This window comes from Enhydra lutris, unplaced genomic scaffold, assembly GCF_002288905.1.
Source record: "Enhydra lutris kenyoni isolate GAN:26980312 unplaced genomic scaffold, ASM228890v2 scaffoldscaffold49, whole genome shotgun sequence".
Classification (NCBI taxonomy): Eukaryota; Metazoa; Chordata; class Mammalia; order Carnivora; family Mustelidae; genus Enhydra; species Enhydra lutris.
This window is the reverse complement of record NW_019154133.1, coordinates 6,849,794-6,872,261: the sequence shown is the minus strand read 5'-3', so window position 1 is coordinate 6,872,261 and position 22,468 is coordinate 6,849,794. Positions and strand designations below refer to the sequence as shown.

General features: G+C 38.4%; 1 protein-coding gene across 4 annotated transcripts; it reads right to left on the bottom strand.

Moving 5' to 3' along the window:
* Window positions 1–564: 564 nt before the first annotated feature.
* LOC111156806 (peroxisomal biogenesis factor 2) lies at window positions 565–17,405 on the bottom strand. Of its 4 annotated transcripts, XM_022517876.1 has the most exons (3): window positions 17,249–17,405; window positions 14,811–14,841; window positions 565–2,413 (listed from the first exon to the last, which is right to left on the bottom strand). In XM_022517876.1, exon 3 carries the CDS (start codon window positions 2,394–2,396, stop codon window positions 1,479–1,481), a length of 918 nt encoding a protein of 305 aa, XP_022373584.1. In that variant the 5' UTR covers window positions 2,397–2,413; window positions 14,811–14,841; window positions 17,249–17,405; the 3' UTR covers window positions 565–1,478. The 4 variants fall into 4 exon arrangements, with proteins under 4 accessions (XP_022373584.1, XP_022373585.1, XP_022373586.1 ...); XM_022517877.1 differs by lacking the exon at window positions 14,811–14,841; XM_022517878.1 differs by lacking the exons at window positions 14,811–14,841; window positions 17,249–17,405 and adding an exon at window positions 9,575–10,089.
* Between the last annotated feature and the right edge of the window lie 5,063 nt (window positions 17,406–22,468).

The following is a 22,468-nucleotide window of genomic DNA, read 5'->3' as shown; positions in this document are numbered from 1 at the left end:
ACAAGCAAGAATAACAAAAATGGAAAACCATAAAGAAAAATAATGGAGAGACAGTATTAGATGTGGTTGACATTAGGCTGGTCACCCAGCTCCTCCAGGGATGGATGTGTTGCCCAGCTGGGGGAGTGGCTGAGAGGTATAAGTAAAAAGGCCTGACTACTTTGATCCAATCCAGGCCCAAGTACTTCAAGTCCCTTGCAACATGTACTTCAGCAGAACCTAATCTGTGATAGTAGATTTAGTTGCTCAGCTAACAAAATGTCTCTATTGGTACACTGGCACCAAGAGTGGTAGGTTCTGGTGTCCAGTGATGAGCACAACAGTCATACTCCCTGGCCTCCTATGGATAGTCACTTAGTGAGGGGGTAGAGGTTAAATAAAATTAAAAATTAAAAAAAATATATGGTACTAAAGTGCCATTAGTGTCTGGGAAAACATAAAACCCCCAGAATATTGACAACTCTATTAGTTAACATATATGTAAAGTACTATTTTCATGTTAAAATAACAATATGGGTATTTACTCAGAGAGCACTTTATCAAAATAACACCACAACAAAATTATTGGTGTAACAAAATATTTATTTATTTAATCCTTTTAAATCTTTAATCCAAGTCAACCACTCAGTTACTTATGTTCTCATCAACTTAGATCACTGGCAAAATTAAAGAATACATACAAACTTCTGATAAGAAGAAGGCAAATGTGGACTCTAGTAGGGATCTTTGTTTCTACGGGCCCACCATCCACTATTCTTACAATGGCACCTGACTTTCCTGTGGGGAACTGCCTCTCTCCTACTATGGGTCCACGAGGTACACATCTAGTAATCAAGATTAGTACTTTTCTGTCCTGGCTCACAAATGTGTAATCCCAGACAGACCAATGACAATGAGGTCCTGGATTTAGCCAGAACTATTACGCAAGAAGCTCTTATTCCCAGGGAATCAGAAAGCCGGCAAAACATCAGTCGGGAGCTCCTGGTGGCCATTATTTTGCCTGAGAAGGAAGCCAACTGAACCCTTTAAAAACAGGTTTTAGAGAGTAGCTTAAAATTACAACTGGGGCACTAGATCTTAAGTCTCAAAACAACAGGGTCTTATCATTGTCAGATTATGACGTTATAATGCCATCTTTGAAAAATACACACTCATCCCAAGTCTCCGAAATCATTTTAGAATCTAACCTCTTTCTAGGAAGTAGCAAAATGAGAGAGTGCTTTTAGTAGTCTGACAAACACTGTCCATTATTCTCAACATTAAAAACTGAATGCAATGATTTAAAGAAAAGTAATACATTATTGTTTGCATAATATATACAGAATCATGTGGTTTCTAGTGATTAGAATTTCGAACTTGGAAAGGAATAGAAGACAGTGGCTGAGAAGCACACTCCCTCCTAAACAGTATGCTTAGGATGACTAATATTAAGGATTTGAACATAATACAGTTTTCCTCAGAGGAAACAATCTTAGTTTCTAAAGAGCATTCACTTCTGACATCTCAATTCCTGATTTTAGTGGCTGCACACTGTGTACCTCTGTGCCACACTTAGGACAAGTAAAGTACACGTCAAATAAGAAACTACTTTTAACACAGTAGTAACAGAAGATATGCTCACATCCTATGGTGTGAGGCATGGTGGGCCACTCTCCACACAGAGAACACTGTTTGCCACTGGTGGATAACGTATTGTCACTATTAGAAGCACCAGTAAGAGGAATACACCATGAAGACAATTTAGCTTTCAATTTCTGGATATTAATAAGTGGTAAGAGAAAAATCAGAAACTCAGCAAAACCATGCCAGAGAAGTTCCCTATTCATATACTCAAAGCCAACTTCACGTATGTTTTGGGGCTTGCAAAATACAGAACGAATGCCCAGGAGACGTTCTGTCAAAGTTGCAAACTTGCCCCTCTGAAGGAAAATCAGGAAATTGATGAGCCCACCTAATTTAAAAAGTCCAACCATGATATTCATACACTGCCTGGCTTTCCCAAATGATGCCAAATGACGGTTTCGAAACAGGTCATAGCAGCGCTCTTCCAGCCACGTCCCGCCAATTGTACACACAGCATACCACAGCTTCTGATTCTTACTTGGTGGCTGGTACCTCAGCTTTGGGGAAAAATCATTTTTATACTGAATATTCAAAATGGATTGTCCCACAGTGGCATTTTTAGAATAGATGGTGAATCGCCACAAGAAAAGCCACAGTAATGCTTTCACCTCTGGTTCAAAGCGGGCTAACAGCCCTGGCTTAAATCCATGAAAGCACTGAGAAAACTGGGACCAAACTAGCTGCTCCAGGGCCTTGTTCAGTTCAAGCGCATCCAACTGACTTATTCTCAGCACTCTGTTCGTCCTTTTCGTGTTCTCTTCTCTGGAAGCCATGTCTTCTTGGAGGGTTTCTAGGGGTAAAGTACAGTTAGGGAACATCAAACATTTGCAAGCTTGTACCATCTCCTCAACCTACGCATCTAAAACGGTAATACACAAATGACCGGGGCCACTGAAGATGGAGCTGGCAGTAGGTGTCAAGCAGTGGCGAACAACCACCTCTTACATGGAGCCTCCTCTTTCTTCCCCCGCTCCTCCCTCCCTCCCTTCTTTTCTTTGCTCTTCTTCTTCTTCTCCCCCTCCCCCTTTTTGGACCCTCCTCATCAAAGGAATAACAGGTTAGCGCAAGTTGTACCCTTTTCCCACAAATATTTCCAAGTAATCCTCCTTGGTCATTTTAGCAGGGAGATAATAAAATCCTGATACTAACAGTGATGAACCTAAATAATAACATGACTAATGGAGAAATACATGAACTTAATAAATACAGAGAACTCTATGGAACATTCTAACGGATGGTAAGTCAAGACCTCAGGTTAATTGCTGGCACTTCTACTGATTCCAAAGGTATACATATTTTTTAACAAGTCATTTAATCTTTCTGAAACATGTTTTATATCTATAAAGTTAAGAGAAAAAATTAAACGAACAGTGTTTATTACGCTATCACACTATGGCAGAAAATGGATACTAGCACAAAACAACATGAGTGCAGAAATGCTGTTATTCAGATATTAAGAAGATACACACCATACAGTGTTCTAAGAAAAACATGATGTAAAAATATATACAAAGACCATTTCATAAATTAACTAAGGAATCATAGAGGTACTAAGGGGACAAAAATCTTTTAAAATGAAATAGAAAAACTGATTAATGGTTAGCTAGGTATGACTGACTCATTCAAAACACATTTATTAAATGCCTATTATGTACAAGCCACAATGATTAAAACACTCTGGCTGCTATCATCAAGGAGTGTACAGACCAGTTTAGGTATTTTACTTATTATTAAAAAACTAGTAAATTCAAACTATGACAAGAAATCTGTTTCAGCTTAGTTTCTAAAATCAGCCCTGAACACATGGAGCTTGATCTAGATCATGCACGATTTCTGGGCCTTCAAAAGGCCCAGTGCACTAATTTAACACTAAGTTATAGAGGGAGGCATGTATCCCACTCAAGTTCATTGTCACCGACAGTGTGGCCATTGTGATCTTGGACAAGTTATTTCACCTAGTTCTGCTTTATTTTTTTCACTTACAAAACTCAAGGCCAGAGATAAAATGATCTCTAAGTTCTTTCAAATTCTATTTATGATTTTTACTAAAAAGATATTAAATGTAATTTGTTAGAAGTTAAAGGACTGAAAGGTACATCCTAAAATAAAGTTGCACCTCTTGAAACTGGGAATGTATTTGACAATTAAGGAGGTTTTTGTTTTCTGATAATTAAAAGGTTTTACAGAGGATGTTTTTATCTATCTATTTATTTATGCAGAGGATGTTTTTAAATTATTCATGGATCTTAGATGACTTAGTGGCAGAAGACTACATACCTAACAAGTTCAAGTATAGGAAACAAAAGGGCCTACTGAATAATAGGGGTTTATTGCTGCTTTCTTCTCAATCTAGATACTTAACAGGAATGCTTCTCTCCCATAAACATCATCTGCCTTCTAGAGTGATCTCACCCTTTTTCCCTTTCCTGCAGTCCCTCAAAATTTCACAGTTTAGAGGTATGGGGGGTGGATTTTTGCCACAAGTTCTGTGAAATCCTTGCCTCGTACTAGCCGGGAGCTATAGGAAAAGAAGACGGGGGTTAGAACCGAGGTCCCTTTCTTCTCTCTACAAATCTCATCAATCCCCAAGGTTTTGCTCTTTGCCCCAAATATTTTTCTAATCCATTCACTACCCTATCCCCTGCAGGCCTCTTCCTAAATTCAGCAGCGCTCATCTCTCTGTTGGATTACATCTAATTGGTCTATCCCACCTTCTGCCTTTTTCAGTGCATTTCCCATACTGCAGTTTTCAAACACAAGCCTCCCGAACTATCCCAGCTTGCTTTCCTTCCTAACCTGTTGACCTCCAGTCATAAGGTGCCCCCTTTTCTTGTTCCCTAGTGAACATTTATGGTCTGTTCCCTCTTTCTGGAACAGTACGTTCCTGTGTTTTATTGAAAAATTCAGTTTTCAGTTTTTAAGTACTAAATTTTTAATAGGGGCTTAGGCATCACTTCCTTCTGACTCTCCAAAATTGAGTTGGCTGCCTCTTCTAGCTGTTCCCTTAGCACTCCATTCTTCCATTTTCTTGGCCTCTATGTACTGTACACAGGCTACTTTTTAAATTGTCTACTTCCTCCACTAGAGGATAAACCCTGTTGCAAAGACTGAGTCTTGTTACAGCTGAATTTTAGCAACCAGCACAGCACCCAGTGCACATAATGCACACTACACAGACTAGATGAACAAGATAAAGAAGGAGTAGGTGAAGGATAGAAAACACAAATTCCTACCCAGTAGCCTTTAAAATTATTTCAAATTATCGTATCTGGACTATCGATTATTACCTATTTCAACACATTTGTCGTACATCTGCTGTTTGCCAGTTACTGATATAATAGTAAAAATGACACAGTCTCAACCCCTTGTGGAGACTACAATGCAGTGAGGTGAGGGGTGGGTAAGAATGTGTTATATAAAATAATAAACAGGCAATTACAGTAAGGTGTTAGGAGTGATATGCAAGGGGAAATTCAGGGCATTATTTTTGTCATTAGACCTCAGAAGGTCAGAGAAAGCTTCAAAGAGATAATATCTCGACAACTACCTGAAGGATCAGCAGTGTCAGTCTGGTAAAGAAAGGTAAAGGAATGTAATACCAAGCAGAGAGAGAGCAGGTGACAAGGACTGAAGGTGCAAGGACAAAGGGCTGGAAAGGAAGACAGGAGACCAATAGTAAAAGCCAAATTGTGGAGACTGTATTTTATCAAAATGGTAATGGGGAGCCACTGGATAGTTTAAGAAAAGAACTAATCAAATTTTTAGACAGCTTGTTCTGGCCACATTCAAAATGGATTTGAAGCTGAAAAGACTCGAGGCAGAGAGACCAGTTAAGATGACTGTTATGTGATTATTAAGTTAAGATGACTGTTATGTGTTATATAATATTATGTGATTATTAAAGATTATCAATGAGAAAGTTCTAAATTATAAGGGTATTAGTAGGGATGGAAAAAAATAGGTATCTTTAAAGCCATGAGGAGTTAGAAGTGACATGGTTTCATGAGAAATAAGCCAAGAATAAACTGACTTGAGTAACTGCGTGGTGGTAGTCCAGCTCTCTGAAATAGGAAACACATGCAGTGATACAGGTTTCAAGGGAGAGGTAATAACCACAGTAGTGTTAGAGATCTGAGGCTCCTATGAGACAGCTAAAGCTCGGTAGGCAGTTGTGTGGAGACAGGAGAGAAAATTTGGGTGGAGATTTTGGGGGGGGGGTGTCCCTCTGGTAGGACTAATCGACTTTAAATCTACTTGATCTACTTAAACGCTAAGATCAGGAAGTCAGTAAACTAAGCAGGAGCAGTAGATCCTGCCCACCTAAAACACGCTCTGCTTTCTTTGTAATAATATAATCTTATTCTCACAGTTTTCCTGTTCCAGCTAGCATGGCTGTTCAACAGTTTTATTCACTGGCATCACATACATCTTTGGGCTTTCAATCCTTCTATGCCACAGTCTTCACCATCAGTCCTGTCCTTCTTGGCTACTGGTTTGCAAACCTGAGCATTTATCATGATCACTTAGATTTCTTAAGACTGTAGTGTCTCAGAGCCAGAGTTTCTGAATCAGTAAGCCTGGAATGGGAGCCAAGAATCTGCATTTCTAACAAGCTTCCTGGGGATGTTGAGAATGAATGGGCTAGCCACTTCAAAGTGAAGTTCGTTAATTTTTCTGGCATATCTACCATCCATACAGCTGCATGCTGCCTGCCAGCCCTCACACTTATTTCTGTTTAGTTCTCATCCCTATATCCACAGGGGCTATTACAAATCTTACACTGACTCTGGCTCCCCCTTTCTTCGGTTAAGTAGATCCTGTGAGATTAGAGACTACTCCATGAATTCCACTGCTGGGTGCTTGGGATGCAAAGATAAACAAAACATCTTGGCTCTCACTTAAGGACCCTAACCAAGGTCTAGTAAGGGAAGCAGGCAAGTAAACAGAAACTAGGGTACTAACAGAGGAGTATGGTATCACAGGTTCTCAAAGACAATATATAACATTTTGAAACTATCTCAACAGAAAAAGAATTCCAAAATCCATGCAAAAAGCTTCAATAAATATTATTATTCTCACTTTTCCTGCAGTTTACAAATATTTTCTCTAGTTTATAGGCATTATGTAATTGAGGGAAACAACTTTTTTTTTTTTTTTAACCCCAGAAGCAAACCAAAATCCACAAATTTTTGCATACATTTACCAAATCATCTCTATTACCTCATTATTACCTCTGGGATAAAGTACAAACTTCTCAGATACAACCTAGCCCAAGTCTGTGCCACCCCTTAGTCCTAACTCTGGGCCTTTTCCCATGTATCCAAAACACTCACCTTCCCTGCCAACTCTTCCCACTGCCCACAACTCTCTGCCCTTCACATTCCAACTTTATTTCAACATTCTCTGTGAAACCTTTATTAACTCTCTCCAACTCCTATTATCACCACCTTTGACAGCAACTGTCTGTGCCACTCACTTGAGCCCTCAACCATCCTGTGATTTCAGTCATGTCAGTACATCTTCTTTCCCTAGTTTATCTGTAAGCTAGGTAAGGGAAAGTGCCTTATCTTACACTTACTTCTCAAAGCACCTGACACCTAAAAAGAGAATGATTTCTAGCTCAGTTTCACTCATGCAAAATTCTACAATCATTCATGGTGTGTGGGAATATAGCACATGACTCCTCTACTGTCACGGTGTCTACAACTCTGTTATCTTTCCCAGATTTCATATTCTGTGGTCAGCAAAGGAAGTTCTCAATTATTGTCAAATTACCCTTGAAAGGCTCTGACTATACTGGACACGGAGAGAAGTTCAGCACTATCAGATCCCTCCTCTCACCTCTCTCACATCCCAAGAACTGGACTGGCTAGAGTGAGTATCAGTTAAAATACAAGGCTTGTGTTAGAGAACCAGTTATGCCGAGTCATGTATCTTTAAATACTAGAGTCATAATCAGTTCTGCATTATGGCTGATGGATTTGTTTACAATTGTAGAATAAACCCAAGGATGGACTCATAGTAGTTGCTCAATAAATGTTTGTTGAATCTATGTGCAACAGAATGAGAAGTTTGGCAGTTAACTGGTATACTGACTGAATACTATATGAGAGCATCTGGATGAACTGGATGGTGAGGGAAGCCTTCTCTTCCTCAGGTTTCTTACTCATATTTAGGGAAAAACTGGTCTGAGGGAGTGATGTCTCAGAAGAATCATCCATTTCAAATACTTCATTTCTGGAGGAATCATACTTATTATTTAGCAAAGATAGGAATTTTTAATGGCTGCCAGAAAAGGAGACTTAACACACTCTAACCAATCCAATATTTAATGATCTTTATTATAAAAAAATTCTTTCTTATTCCTTCTGTTACAGTTTAACATTTTTTTTTCCTTTCCTCTTTTTCTCCTTAGGCCTGGCCTCAGTGTAGATTAACAACAGCTGGGCTCGATCTCCTCCCTGCGTAAGACTCTTTAATGGACCAAAAGACTATCATTAAACTGTTCTTCAGCCTTTGCCTTTCCAGATGAGTAATTTCTCTATTTTTTTGTTTCAGGTTTTATTTTCCAACATTTTAGTCATTTTTGTGACTTCTTTCAGTTGTAAACATAGAACAGACACTGTCCATTACACACCATAGTCAAAGTGGAATACTCCTCCCTTGCTCTACATTCATATTTAGGCAACTTGACAGTAGAAAAAAGTATATTTAAAATCAATCAGATCTGAGCTCAAGTTCCAGCTTTGTTACTTACTTGTTATGTGATCTTAGAAAAAGTCATTACCTCAGATTCTTTTTTTCTTAATTTTAGGGAGAGGCATGGGGGAGGGAGGAGGAAGAGAAAATCTCAAGCAGACGCTATGCTGAGTGTGGTGCCCAGCACGGAACCTGATGTGGGGCTTGATCTCACGACCCTGAGATTATAACCTGAGCTGAAACCTAGAGTCCAATACTTAGCCAACTGTGCCACCTAGGCACCCCTACCCTCAGATTCTTCAAAAAGTTGGAAAGAACAGCTACCACACACACAAAGTTGTTGACATTAAACCAGGTAATGTTATGAAAGTGGTCTAGAAACTGGAAAGTATCATTATTACTATATTATTGCTGCTTTGGCTAGGGATGGGCATAAGAAGAAAAGGAGTCCAAGTTGATTTTGGCAAATTTATTTCAAAAGACTGAAATTTTCATTATTACTTATATTAATGCCTCAATCTGTGGTGAAAGAACTTTTTTTTTCCCCTCAGGAAATACTAACTACAAAATTAAGGTATAATTGTGGTAGTAAACAGTGAACACGATGTCACTATTATGCGTGCACATGGAGGCGGACTAGGTGGGAAGGGGCAGAGACATGGTTCAGTGGAACACATCACATTCCTGTATCTTATCTGAAAGGAGATTATGGAGGGGGAATTCTGCGAGCATGGGGGTCGGTTTCAGCATGACCTGCTCCCTTGGTTATTTAACCCTCATCGATATGGTAATGACTATTATCAGGAAGCAAAAAAACTTCAGGAATGCACACTGATAATATCTGACTCTAGGGTGCTTTGCTGAAGTAGGGCATGGTACAGGCAGTCCAGACAGGCATCCAATTGTGGTTCATCACTAACATGTGACACTCCATTCCTCTTCCTTTCCTTTTTCTTCTTTTCAGGCAGATACATTCATTCTAGAATACTGGCTTCAGAGATGGGCAGGGCCCAGCAGTAGAAGAAACTTATAAAATAGAAATAACTAGAAGTTCAATCAGTCTGATCATGGAAACCTTTTCCCTCCACTGCTGTACAACAATATTTGCCCATAATAGGTGTAAAGCACAGAAAAATATCATAAATGCCTTGAAGTTACAAAGTTATTTTCAATATAATATAAGGAGTGGTTTTAGTGAACACTAATTCTCTGACAAATGGCTCAATTTAACTAATATTTTTTGAGTGCTTACCAAATGCCAGGCCATCTCCTAGGTACCAGGGATTCAAGCCAAAAACTTAACTCTCAGTTCACTTCCTTTTATTCAAGCTTTTTTAAAGAAATAAAATGTTACTATAATCAGGACTAGCCAAAACAAAGAATGAATCTTGAAATGTGAAGACACCATGAAGGATCACAAAACTCCCCTGGCAGAAAAGAAAAAAAATAACATTTAAGACACAAGAACAGGCTGTGCAAACCCCAGATATGTGCAAGCCATGAAACCTGGCCATGGTTTATCTGGGAGATACTGGGATGAGTTCCAAAAGGATCTGTCTCCTTAGTGATTTAACCTTCATTCACTGTGGCTGTGCCTGTGTTACCTGGAAGCAAAGACTCAAAGTCATCTGTCATTACTGAGCGAAACAGGCCGGCAGGAGAGGCTGGCTGAAGAGTTAACCCACTGCAAAAAGCCCACTGTAGGGAAACCGGAATGATTTCACAGGCATGAACAATCACTAAGGATAAGAGACATAATGAGATATATTTTTAAAAGATTAATCTATTGAGAGCAGAGTTCAAGAAGACTGAAGAAAACAAATGCTAAAGCTCCCGAAGACCAGTGAGAGGGTATGTACTACAATGCAAGGCCCTTAACGAAGGTGCTAATAACTTTCTGAAAGAGTTAAAGTAATGACCTAATTCATTAAGAACTAATCAAAATCAAAAAGATTATGGCGCCTTCACATTTTTGGATCAAAAATCCCCAATTTTTTTTTTTTTTTTTTTTTTTGGTAAACCAGTACTTTCCTGATTCTGTTACACTGATTGCCATCCACACCCAACATTAAGCCAGTCTATTTCTACTTACCTTCAGGAATTTAGTTTAAGTAAGGTTTAGTGATCCCCATATTATAGGTTCTTGTAGATTAGTATCTAGTTTTGCAAAAGTAGGCTCCAACTTGAATAGTTAAAAAAAAAAAAATACAAACTAATCTTTTTCTTTAAAGCTGGGATTGTTCAGAATTGAAATGAACACCATCAGATTTAATTCAAATTGATTTTTCCAGAATGTCAAAAAACAGGCAATACCTTTTCCTACTCTGCCATGAAATCTCATTCTTTTAATACACAATTCTATAACCCTTTCCCTTCCCAATCCCTATTTCCCAAATTGCACTAATTTAAGATTCTAAAGGGCCAACACAGAGGGAAACATTTATAGTCATGCGAAGAGACTCATAAAAATAATTAATTAAAAGTATAATTGGCATTACACAATATGTGTTTAGTGAAGGATACTACTATGTTAAGGATATGGAAAAAGATAGTCAAGGCAAATTATAGCATCTATAGGGTTAGTCTGATTAACTTGTCCCATAAATATGTTTAAAACAAAATGATCTAGCACTAAGAACTATTAAAAAGGTCTCCTGCTGATGTTTTATCACTAGACATGTCATACAGCTTTTCTTTCAGAAAAAAAAAAAACCCTGAAATTTATTAAGAGCAGTAATATATAAACCTATTTTTAAATAGCTCATCTTTTTTTTTTTTTTTTACGATTTTATTTATTTGACAGAGAGAGACAGAGAGACACAGCAAGAGAGGGAACACAAGCAGGGGCAGTGGGAGAAGGAGAAGCAGGCTTCCTGCAGAGCAGGGAGCCCGATGTAGGGCTCTATCCCAGGACCCTGGGATTATGACCTGAGCCGAAGGCGGACATTTAACGACTGAATCACCCAGGTGCCCTTATCCTTCCCTTTTATGCTTTCCATGACCCCAAATAAAAACTTTGTCATCTATATCACATTCCAAAACCAAAACAAACAACTGAATCACTAACACTAAAGAAGGAAGAATTTTCAGAATCTATTTCAGAGCTTATACTGAGTATAGTACAAATTATGAATGAATGTATTTTATTTAAAACATGTTATTGACAGAAATCTATCAATAATAATGTGAGTATTGTCAAGGGCCTGTCAATATTAATGTAATTATGATTAAGGGGATAACATGGATTTTTAGCTATAATACCAAGTAACATCTCCTACATTGCTGCTATCAATATACACATTATTATTGACCTGTTCTGAGACTCTCAGTACTAGATGTATTACCATTAGGCATATCTGTCAATGCATGCTGCCTACAAAAACTCTACATTTAAATTTACAGTCCTGTAAACTTTGTCAGCAGAAACATGTGATTCCCAAGTATTCTCTAAGGTACCAAACCTATGTATACACCCACTGCCAAGCCATCCTTTTTCAGATCCACAATAATTAACTAATTTTTAGTATGACAATGTTGCTGCCACACTATCCTGAGAGTTCAAGTAATCAAAATGGATATATATACTAATATATATATTAGAGACAATATACTAATTTTTTTCCTTTTAGGTTTGAAAAGATTTTTAAACTTATGTTTCATATTATGAGGTTATGTGGATAAAGTTCTATAACTGAAGATCTTAAGCTTTGAACCTACACCCTTTTTATTTCCTTTGTGTAGTCAGATAGATTTACTGTCCATTGTATTGAAATCAATACTAATAAATGGGACATGCATCAAAGAGGGATTTAACAGGACACTGATTCCCAGAACACATTTCAAACATAAGCAAAAGAGAAAAAGCTATGACTGAGACCCATTAGGACACTGTGACCTCTGGCACTGTGAATAGGCCTAAAAATCAACAACCAGAAGTTCAAATCCCACTTCTGCCACAGGCTTGCTAAATGACTTGTCACTACTCTTTTGTTCTACTCTTTCATCAAATATAAACCAAGTTTCAATAATTTATAGATATCAAATGTTATAAATCCAAATTGTGCTCTTTTGGATATGGACAAGATATGTTGAAATTTTAAAGTTCTATTGTAGACACTAGACTTCTAGCTATATACTTAATGTAATCCTCATCAAAATCCAAATAGGAATTTTCTTTTTGGGACTGGTAGTGAGTACACAATAAAATGTTTTAGGATAAACTTCAAAATCTCATAAATTGCTCAAAAAGACGAACAAAGGTAAGTAACTTGTCCTAGCAGATGGGAAATATAGATATATTTTTTAATTTGAAAAAAAAAAAAGGGAACTCAAATCAAATACTACCATCATCAAGATTATAATTAGTCTTAAACAACTGAGTACCCCCCTATTTCATTTACTTATTTAAGACACTTATTCAAGTATCTAAAACTAACATCAATGTTTCCCTCTGGTTTTTTTAAACCTTAAAACAGAATTTTCAATACCTTGGCCTAGCTTTACAAATACATTTTTAAGAGAAAAGCATGGCACTCATAATCTTCTCTTTTAGAAAGTTGATACTTCTGAGTCTTTAAGAGAAAAAGCATGTTGTGAAAATAAAAAGCAGATGTTTGAGTGAATACGGGGAAAGAGAGTTAAACTGGTTCTGAATCTTAGACCAGGTTCACCAACAGGCTGTGTGACTCTGGACAAGTCATTTTATCACACTATCCTTTCTAGCAGTTAAAAGATATAAAAATAAATTTCAAAAAATCAACTGTGAAAAGTCTACCTATCTAGAATCCTTATAAGAACTATTTTAGGAAACCTTGGAAGAGGAAGAAAAAAGAACAGGCATTTCCAACTACAGAAATGATAATGCTGAGTGTGAAAAAGGCTAGAGAAACTGGAGAAATTAGAATAGAACATGAGAGACAGAGACACAATCATAGAAAAAAAATAGCAAAGCATCTGGAAGACAATACCCACCAATTTATGAGTTTATGGCTGAAGTACATTTATACCGCTTACCAGTTATCAAGTGCTAACAAGGGACTCTCATACCTAAGTATCCTTTGCAAAATTAAATATTAAAGCATTTGATCCTTACCAGTATTATGAAAGAGGTTCTTTTATCATTTACATTTTAAAACAAGGAAACTAAAGCACAGAGAGATTAGCTGACTTGTATAAATCACACAACTAGAAGTGACAGAGCCATGCTCCGAACTAGTGTCCTTGACTGACAAGGTGTGATGGGCCTAAAAGATGAGCAGAGTACTTTAGAAGGACACCACAGGACATGCAAGTGGGGCTATTTTAAAAGTCTAAACACTAAGAGATAGACATGAACTACAGCAAAAATGACACTCGAAGAATGAACAAACAAGAGCCACAAGAAATACATGAAGCAACTAGATCTTTAAGTACTCCATAAATTTAGAAAAGCGCTCTAGAACCTAAGAAGAGAATTTTAAATAACTTGCAAATTACTGGCACACATGTTTAATTGCATATTTTATGGCATTCAAGACAACATGGAGGGACACCTGGGTAGCTCAGTTGGTTAAGCCTACGCCTTCAGCTCAAGCCATGATCCCAGGACTCTGGGATCTGAGTCTCTCATAAGCATCTTGCTCAGGAGAGAGCCTGCTTCTTCCTCTGCCTGCTGCTCCCCTTGCTTATGCGCTTTCTGTCTGTCTCTGACAAATAAATAAATCTTAAAAAAAAAAGAGAGAGAGAGAAAGAGAGAAAGAGAGAGACAGAGACAGACAGACAACATGGAAATATCCACAAAGGAACAGAGGTATTAGCAATGGGAAAGAAGGAAGTACCATGTAATACATCATTGTATGTGAGGCATTATGTTTTCTTCACACTCTTTATCTCATTTAATCCTCATAACACAGTAAATACTATCATGTCCATTTTAGAAGACAAAAGTTAGATGTGAGGAGATTAACAACCTGTTTAAGGTTGGACTGACAATCAGTAAATTTCCGGTAAACAGTAGAGAAACTGTGGAACACACAAAAGAAGTTAATAAGTAGTAAGAATATGTGGTAAACCTGGAACAAATTCAATCCCACAGAGCTCAAAGCAAATTTTTTTCCCTCAAGATCATTCAAAAGACCAGAATGCCAGTCAAGCTTCCAGGACTGTAAATGGGAAAATAAAGCAAAGGACTGTGGTAAAGTTGCCCATGTTGCCTGGGATGCATCTAGTGTACATTCTCTCTCCCTGACTCTACACATGTGGTCAGAAAACCATTCAAAGAGCCTGAATGCCCAATATGAACAAAGGGAGTATGTGGGTGAAAAAATGCGGCGTGAACATTCATTTAATTGTTATGAACACATACTATATGCAAGATAGAGGAAATGCCAATTCATTTAACACCAGAAGGGAACAGTTATGCAGAATCAAAATGGAATTACTCTATAGCTCTTGGGTTTTTTGTCTTAATAGTAAGAAGACAAGACAGCATGGATGAAATTTCATCTCACCTTATTCACAGGCAGTTAAGAAAGGAAAGGTCTGAAAAAAAAAAAAGAAAACATATTAAGTAGAATAAAATGCAATATAGAAAAGGACATTTTGATTGTATAGATGGTAAAAGATTGAAAAGAAGTTGATTAACATTGCACAATGGGAAGGACAGAGGGTGCTAGACATCGTCTTCCCTGCTTCCACTTCCATGTAGAGAAATAACAGTACTGGCATTTGCAGTGTCAGGATTACACGGGGCAAATGGAGCAGTACAGAGCTTTTCTCCAGAGATTTCTTCCACATACCAAAGGAACTGAAGAGGAACATGGAATGTTTAGAAACTGCTGTCATTTCACAGGAAGGAGGTAAAGGGGACATCCAATTTGTTTTGAGTTGCCCAAGATAATCAAGGGAGGAAAAAAAAGGAGCAAGTGATTCAGAGCAGAACTTTCGTTCAGAAATAAAGATTGTGCATATGGCATACATTTTCCGTATGCCACAGGAACCTGAGCACAGTGAAGTGCAAGAGAGAAAGAAACTTTAAAATTACCTGATGCTATGAGGAAAACATGGGGCTGAGACTTAAAATGCAAATTTACTAGCTATGCAATGTTGGGCAAGGCTGTTAACATCTTTAAGATTCAGGCACAGAATATGTAAAATGAAAAATATCTGCCCTTCCTATTGCAAAGATTATTATAAGCTTCAAAATTAAGCAAAAAAATTTATGGCTAAAATACCAGGGAAGAAGGAATAGAGAAAAATAAAGAAATATGATTATGATCACAAAAAATTAAATTTGAAGTTTGTATTTGTTAAACAAATTAGGCGATACAGACCTGTTTGTGACTTTTAGTAATAAATTAATGAAGAATGTATCTTTTACTATTAAAAAAAGTTACTAATCAAATGAATACACATTGGATACAAATGAGTAATTTGAAACAGAATCATAATGCTAGAAGTAAACCCAGATCACCTAGTCTAAGATATGAATTTAAATTTCTTAACAGAAACACTGTTTCAAACAGAACACATACAAGGGCTGTTCTTCTAAAAAACCATTGTCTGCTTGGTTTGTCTCTCCCCTGTGTGGCTCCAGGAAATTTATATAGGAATTCTTCTTCAGAACAGATTTAAAACCACAGATTGGATGCTACCCCAACCCCTAAAAATGAAGAGAATAAGGCCATGAGGTAGGGCTGGTCAAAGGAAACCAGAGTCAGGACTAGCACTCTATTCTCTTTATTAGTTTAGTATTCTTTCTACTATGTCCTGTTACTTCCATTTTCTTTATCTTTTTTTTTTTTTTTTTAGGAAAAAAAATACATAACAAATAATAATAAAATAAATAAATAAATAAGCATATATGTACTTTTTAAAAGGTTTTTTTTGTTTTTTTGTTGTTTGGTTTTTTCCTTTTGTTTTATACTTTTTAAATAATTCCATTATCTTTCTTCTTTTCAGTCCCCTCTGATTCAAATCACTGAACTCTAATAGTTCTGGATACATGTATTTGAGAATATGGGCAGATCCGAGAGAAGATAAAGTGAAAAAAAAAAAAGAAAAAAAAAGAAGTCGACCATCCCAGGTTTATTTTGTTCAGGTTTAACTAACGAAAACACATTAGGGGAAGATGTTTAGACTGCAAACTGTGGTGTCGATAAAGTCTCAAACTTCCTGTAACTGACTGAAATTGTTAAGGTAAAAAATTCTGAAGGGGCATCGCAGAATACCAGAATATATTAGATGTGGACATTCAACTACTTGGTCTCGGGAAAAGCCCTTTCACTAACTGTGGTATTTTTGGAAAATGGGACCTAAGAAAAGAAAGAAACAATGTCTTTTAACTGAAAGCACCAGAAGAAAAATGTCAATTATTTACACACTCTCAGTTATCAAAAATCACTGTTGAATATAACAAACAGCAAGCAATTATGTAAGACCATTCTCCACAGCTCTTCTTCCCGAAGAAAATTAAAACAGCTGCTAAGTTCACAGACTTTCCATAGAAACTTAAGCTTTGACCTCAATTTTTGTACCAAATATAACACTTTAAGTATGAGCCATCCGATATTACGTAGTTAGGACACTGCGTAATTTTTTAAAGCCACTCTTAAAAAGCAAATCTCACCCCGGACAAGGGCGCGGAGAAGATTTTGAAGTGTTTCAGAAAGTCACCTCGTGGAAGGCAAAGGAACTCAAGTCTAGCTGTTTTTTTTTTTTTTTTTTTCTTTTAATGGTGCCATTCTAAGACTATTTTTAGGAACTCGGGCCTACTTCACTGCCTTTCCCAAATCAGACTTTCATTTTGCTTCTTCCAGGAAAGCAGGAAGCCAATAAACAAGCAAACTCAAGCTAAGTGCGACAGCGACAACGTTGCGAAACTCCACGCCCTCCCAGCTGTAGGGAAGACCGCAGGTTTGCACTCCGGCTCTCTCGGGCAGACACTGACCTTAGGAGTCTGCGAAACGCCCCCGTTCCACGTAACTTTCTCTGAGACATTTTCTGGGAAGCTTGGCTTCTCCTAGCAGAACCTGGATTACTCAGGCTTCCGGAACTCGCGGGCTTCCGGAGCGACGCAGGACCCGGAAGTGTCTGAGAAAAAAGGGGAAATTAAACCAAGGAGAACTAAGCTTCCGACCGCGGCGGAAGGCCCCGGACGGCCCAGCAACAGCGAGCGCGGAAGAACCGAAGGGCCGAGGGGCCGAAAGGCCGAAGAGCCGAAGAGCCGAACAAGACACAGGCGCGCGGTGATTGGTGGGCTGGCCACTCTGAGGAAGCCGTATCTGATTGGCAGGACAGTCGCGAACCCGTCAGCCCTGGGTCGGGGCCGCGCGTGAAGAGGCCTCGGTGTCAAGAGGCCGCGGGGAAGCCGGGGCTCTCTGAGGGCAGGATTTTCTCTGTCCTCGGACAGCGCGGTGTGCCGCCGGACAAGCGCCGCCGAGTGGCAGTGGGGCGCCTCGGCAGCTCCTGGGCTCCTGGCTCGCCCAGGGTGGAGGGCTCACAGCGGGATGGCCTTTTGGGGAGAGGAGCCTTCGGGGGAGGCGGGGTGCAGCTTCGGGGTAGGGGCCTTTTTGCTGCGCGTGCGTGGCGTGGGTGGGTAGCTTGCTGACTTCTGCAGGTTTAGGAAGGAGGGTAGCCTAGTCCAGTTAGCCGTCCGGCTCCACAGCCTGGGCCCGAGAGGCCCTGGACGCGCTCGCACCGTGGGGGAGTGAGCAGCTGGGCGCAGCAGGGCCGGTCAGAATGACCCGGGAACACGTAGAACACGGACAGCCAGATCGCCCACCCCTGGGTAACTAAGTCTGAATTTCTAGGACTGGCGCCTGAGGGAACGTATTTTTTGAGCGTTCACCAGGCAATTATATGTAGCTCCGTGAACTGCCACTGCCTCCTGATTCGGTAGTATGGACAGTAGTGTCTTAGCTGGAGGGTTCGCTCTAAGCTTTGAAGAGAGGTTAGGTAAACCTTTTTGCACGTAGTAGGTCTTAAGAACGTTTTGGGGCACCTCGGTGGCTCAGTGGGTTAAAGCTTCTGCCTTCGGCTCAGGTCGTGATTTCAAGGTCCTGGGATCGAGCCCCACATTGGGCTCTCTGCTCGGTGGGGAGCTTGCTTCCCCTCTCTGTCTCAGCCTGCCTCTCTGCCTACTTGTGATCTCTGTCTGTCAAATAAATAAATAAAATTAAAAAAAAAAAAAAAGAACGTTTTAGTTACTGCCTCACTCCGCTCTCTTTTCCCCAGGAGCACAGTCCTACAGCAGCTGGACTGTTACATGTTTCAGAGCGTGTCCTGTAGAAACAGGATTGCAAGACAGCTTTTTAAGTTCTTTTTTTTAAATAATTTTTCTGTGGAACAGAGTTCATGTTCTCTTAGCCAGATTATGAAACATTAGGGATAAAAGAACATTTATTAATGAATCATAATACTGTTCAAATTCGTTTTTACATCAAAGGTGTACAATTTAGCATACTTCTAGCTACAATTTTGTTATCTTCCATCTGTTAAGGAGATCTTGGAAAAAGCAGTCCTAAGAAGAATGATGTTGATGGTTTCCCGAATTAGTTACAAAACAAAACAAAACAAAACTTCCCAGCACCTGAACCAACAGTACAAATGAAACAGACTCGCAGCTACAAGTTAATAGGGTGTGTAGTTCACTTAGGCACGGGAGGGGGGATTTTTCTAGAGCTGCAGTTGCCTGATAAAGTAGTTGCTAGCCACCTGAAATGTGGGTAGGCCAAATGGAGGTCTAAGTAAAATGCACATTGGATTTCTACAGATACAATATGGAAAAGAAAGAATGTGAACTAGTTCATTTTATGTTGATGACATGTAGATATGGGACTGTTTTTGAAAATTTAAAATTACATGTGTGGTTCAGATTACACGTGTTGAATGGTGCTGTTCTGGAGGGTAAGAAAATCTTTTTGAAGAAGACCATGGCTTTCACTTGGTAATTGTGAAAGAAGGCAGCCATGTTGTACTTTTCAGATAGGCCAGCAGATACACTTGCTTTATTTAATTTTGATGGAAGTGGGAGAACACCCCAAAAAGAGTAATACAGAGGACATTTTCAGAAAGCAAGTTCTAATTCATGGAACCTTATGTATGTCACATAAACATCAGAATAGTTGTTAATAATAATAAATGTACTAAGCTAGCAAGATATTTGACTTACATTTAATGAATCTGATTAAAAATGTAAAACATGTAGAACATTTAAGATTTTGGTTGAAAATGTTTAAAATAAGCTCCAATTTTTATCATTTAATGTCTTGATATAGTATACCTCTTTAGTTTTCCAGTGAGCTAGTAAACTGAAATTTCAGGGAAGCCTTACTTCTAATTTTCTATACTTAATTTAAAAATACATTTGTTTTTCATTCCTTTATTTAACAGAAGCCTGCTGGGGCCCAGGAGTATTGCTAAGCAGTGTTGATACTAAGGTGAACACCCAGACATGGCCCTTACTCTTTTGGAGCTAATGAGTACCAATTCAGAGACAGTGAAAAAGTAGATAACCATGGCATAGTGTATTTGGCCTTTGAGTGTTTTACCTCTGTAAATGCAACATGTTAATTGTTTAAACCTAGAATTTATAAATTCCTGTCAATGTGTTAATGAAGAGTCTTATTAGGACTTGGCTTTGGGCTTAAAATATATTAATAAAAAATCAAAGTATAATTAATTCATCCATTAATTATGAGAACTTAAAAAATAGAGTATTTCTTTAACTATAAAGGAAAAGATGAAAAGAATTGTAATAGCATCTTATTTATGATACTTTCTTCTAGCCTTTCAGCAATTTTTAGGTTCTAAGGAATTTAATAATAGAAATGTAAAGGAGACATTGATTTATGCCCCTAACATAGTTTAAAATGGCTGACTTTAAAAAGTTAAATCCATTTTAGCATATTACATAGTTCTTAAATCAATATATTTGAGTCTTTTAGAAAAAAGTTAAACATAGATCTTATGTTAGTTTACTACTGTTGCTGTAACAAATTACCACAGAGTTAGCAGCTCAAAACAACACCAGTTCTGTAGTCAGAACTCCAACTCTGATCTCACTGGGCCAAAATCAAGGCGTCCATAGGTCTGTGTTTCTTTCTACAGGGTATAGGGAAGAATTCGGTTTTTTTGTTTATTCAGGTTGATGGCATTCAGTTCCTTACTGTGGTAGTATTGGTTCCATGTCAGCTCATCAGCTGAAGGCATGTTCCCAACTTCTACAAGCCATCTATATTCCTTGGGTGTTGGCCCTCTCTCTTCCTCTTCCTCTTCAAAGCCAGCACAGATAGATTGAGAGCCTTTCATGATTTCTCTTACCTTTTCTTCAGTTGTTTTCTCTCTAATTGCAGTCTCTTAAGAATCTAATTAGTTTGGGCCTGCCTAGGTAATTGTGGATAATCTCTCCATCTCAGGGTCCATAACCTTACTCATGTCTGCCATGTTCTTTTTGCCATGGTAAGATAGCATATTTACAGGTTCCAGAGATAAGGGCATGGGCATTTTTAGGGGCCATTATTCTGTCTACTGCAGATCTTAATTGGGGCCATGTGGTATATACAGCATTTCTTACAAGTATTCTCGATACTTTAGGATAGAAATAATGTTAATAATAACAGGTTAATTTTATTGGATGTGTAATATGTTCTAGGCACTATTCTAAACTCTTTTTCTACATTTATTCATTTAGTCATCAGAAATGCCCTAGGAGACAAGCACTAATATCATCCCCATTTATAGATAGGAAAACAGTTGCAGAGTGGGGAAGTCTCTTACCTAACTTCTCATGGCTATTAAGTGATGAAATGAGGATTTGAGCCTACGCAGTCTGGTTCCAGAGCCTCTGTGTGCTCTGAACCACAACATAGTAAAAATTACTTCTGAACGTCTGTATTTACTAAACATGGTTAGTGATAGAGTGAGGGGTTCAGGATTTGGTGTCACAATATCTGGCTTCCAATTCTACCTTCACCAGTTACTGGATGACCCTGAACAAGTTACTCAATCTCTGTGGGTCTCACTTAACAATAAACTGAATTAATAATAACATTTGAATATTAAATGAGGCCATGTATGTACAATACTTAGAACAGTGTCTTAACAAATAAGCTATTGCTAGCTATAATTATTGGTGACAATTCAACATTTAAAAACAGTAGTTAATTGTAAAAAAGAAATGTTTCCTTTAGTAATTTCTGTCTCTTCATAAAGTAAGATTTTAAAAAATAAAATTAAAAATAATTTTTTAATTGAATTTTTTCTTTGGATATACCACAATGCTATCTCCTTTCTCAGGCACTGATTTCTCCCCACTCCAGTATAACTTCCATCTTTTTAGTACTGTTATTTTCTAGTGTTATATGACTGTACACTGTTAAGCATTTCGTCCAGATTGTACTTGCCCGGTTAATGTCCAAATGACATAGAAGGGTAGCAGGACACAAAATCCAAATGCTCCCTCTCACCATCTGTCAGCCTGGTGTTTACACAGCCATCATTGCTAACTTGTCACTGTTCTTTTGCTTTTATTCCTTGAGGGAGGCCCATGGCGTATCCTGGGCCCCTGGCCACAATGCCATCTAATACCACTCCAAATCCCACCCTCTCTTCTCATAATCTCTGCTGCCATTGCCTTATTTCAAGCTCTCATCATCTCTGCACTTTAAATCATTTCCTGACAAATCCATGGCCTCCAGCCTTACCTCCCTTCAGTTTTAATCTCTTCCCTGCTCACCAGAGTGATCTTTCTAAAGTACTACACTCATGTTATTCTGTTACTCTCTTTCTTTAAACCCTTCAGTGTCTGCCCCACACCCCAGTTCCTACAAACATTATTCCTTTAGAGTCTCTAAACACCAGTTAGGTGCTTCTACTGTAGCATTTAAAGTATCACAATTATTTGTTTAAGCACTAGTCTTTCCTTCTAAATCATGAACTCAATGATAGGGATTAAGAGATGGTTTGGGGGGAGCCTGAATAGCTCAGTAGGTTGGGCATGTGACTCTTGGCTTCGGCTCAGGTCATGATCTCAGGGTCCTGGGATTGAGCCCTGTGTGGGGCTCCACATTCAGTGCAGAGTCTGCTTGTCTCCCTCCCCCTTTGCTCCCCACCATGCTCCTAAAAGAGAGATGGTTTTTGCCTGAATGAATTTATTATATTATTTTGT

What these genes read in the sequence shown, in the direction of transcription:
- LOC111156806 (XM_022517875.1), bottom strand. Translation starts at nt 2,465, where the DNA reads ATGGTACAAGCTTGCAAATGTTTGATGTTCCCTAACTGTACTTTACCC.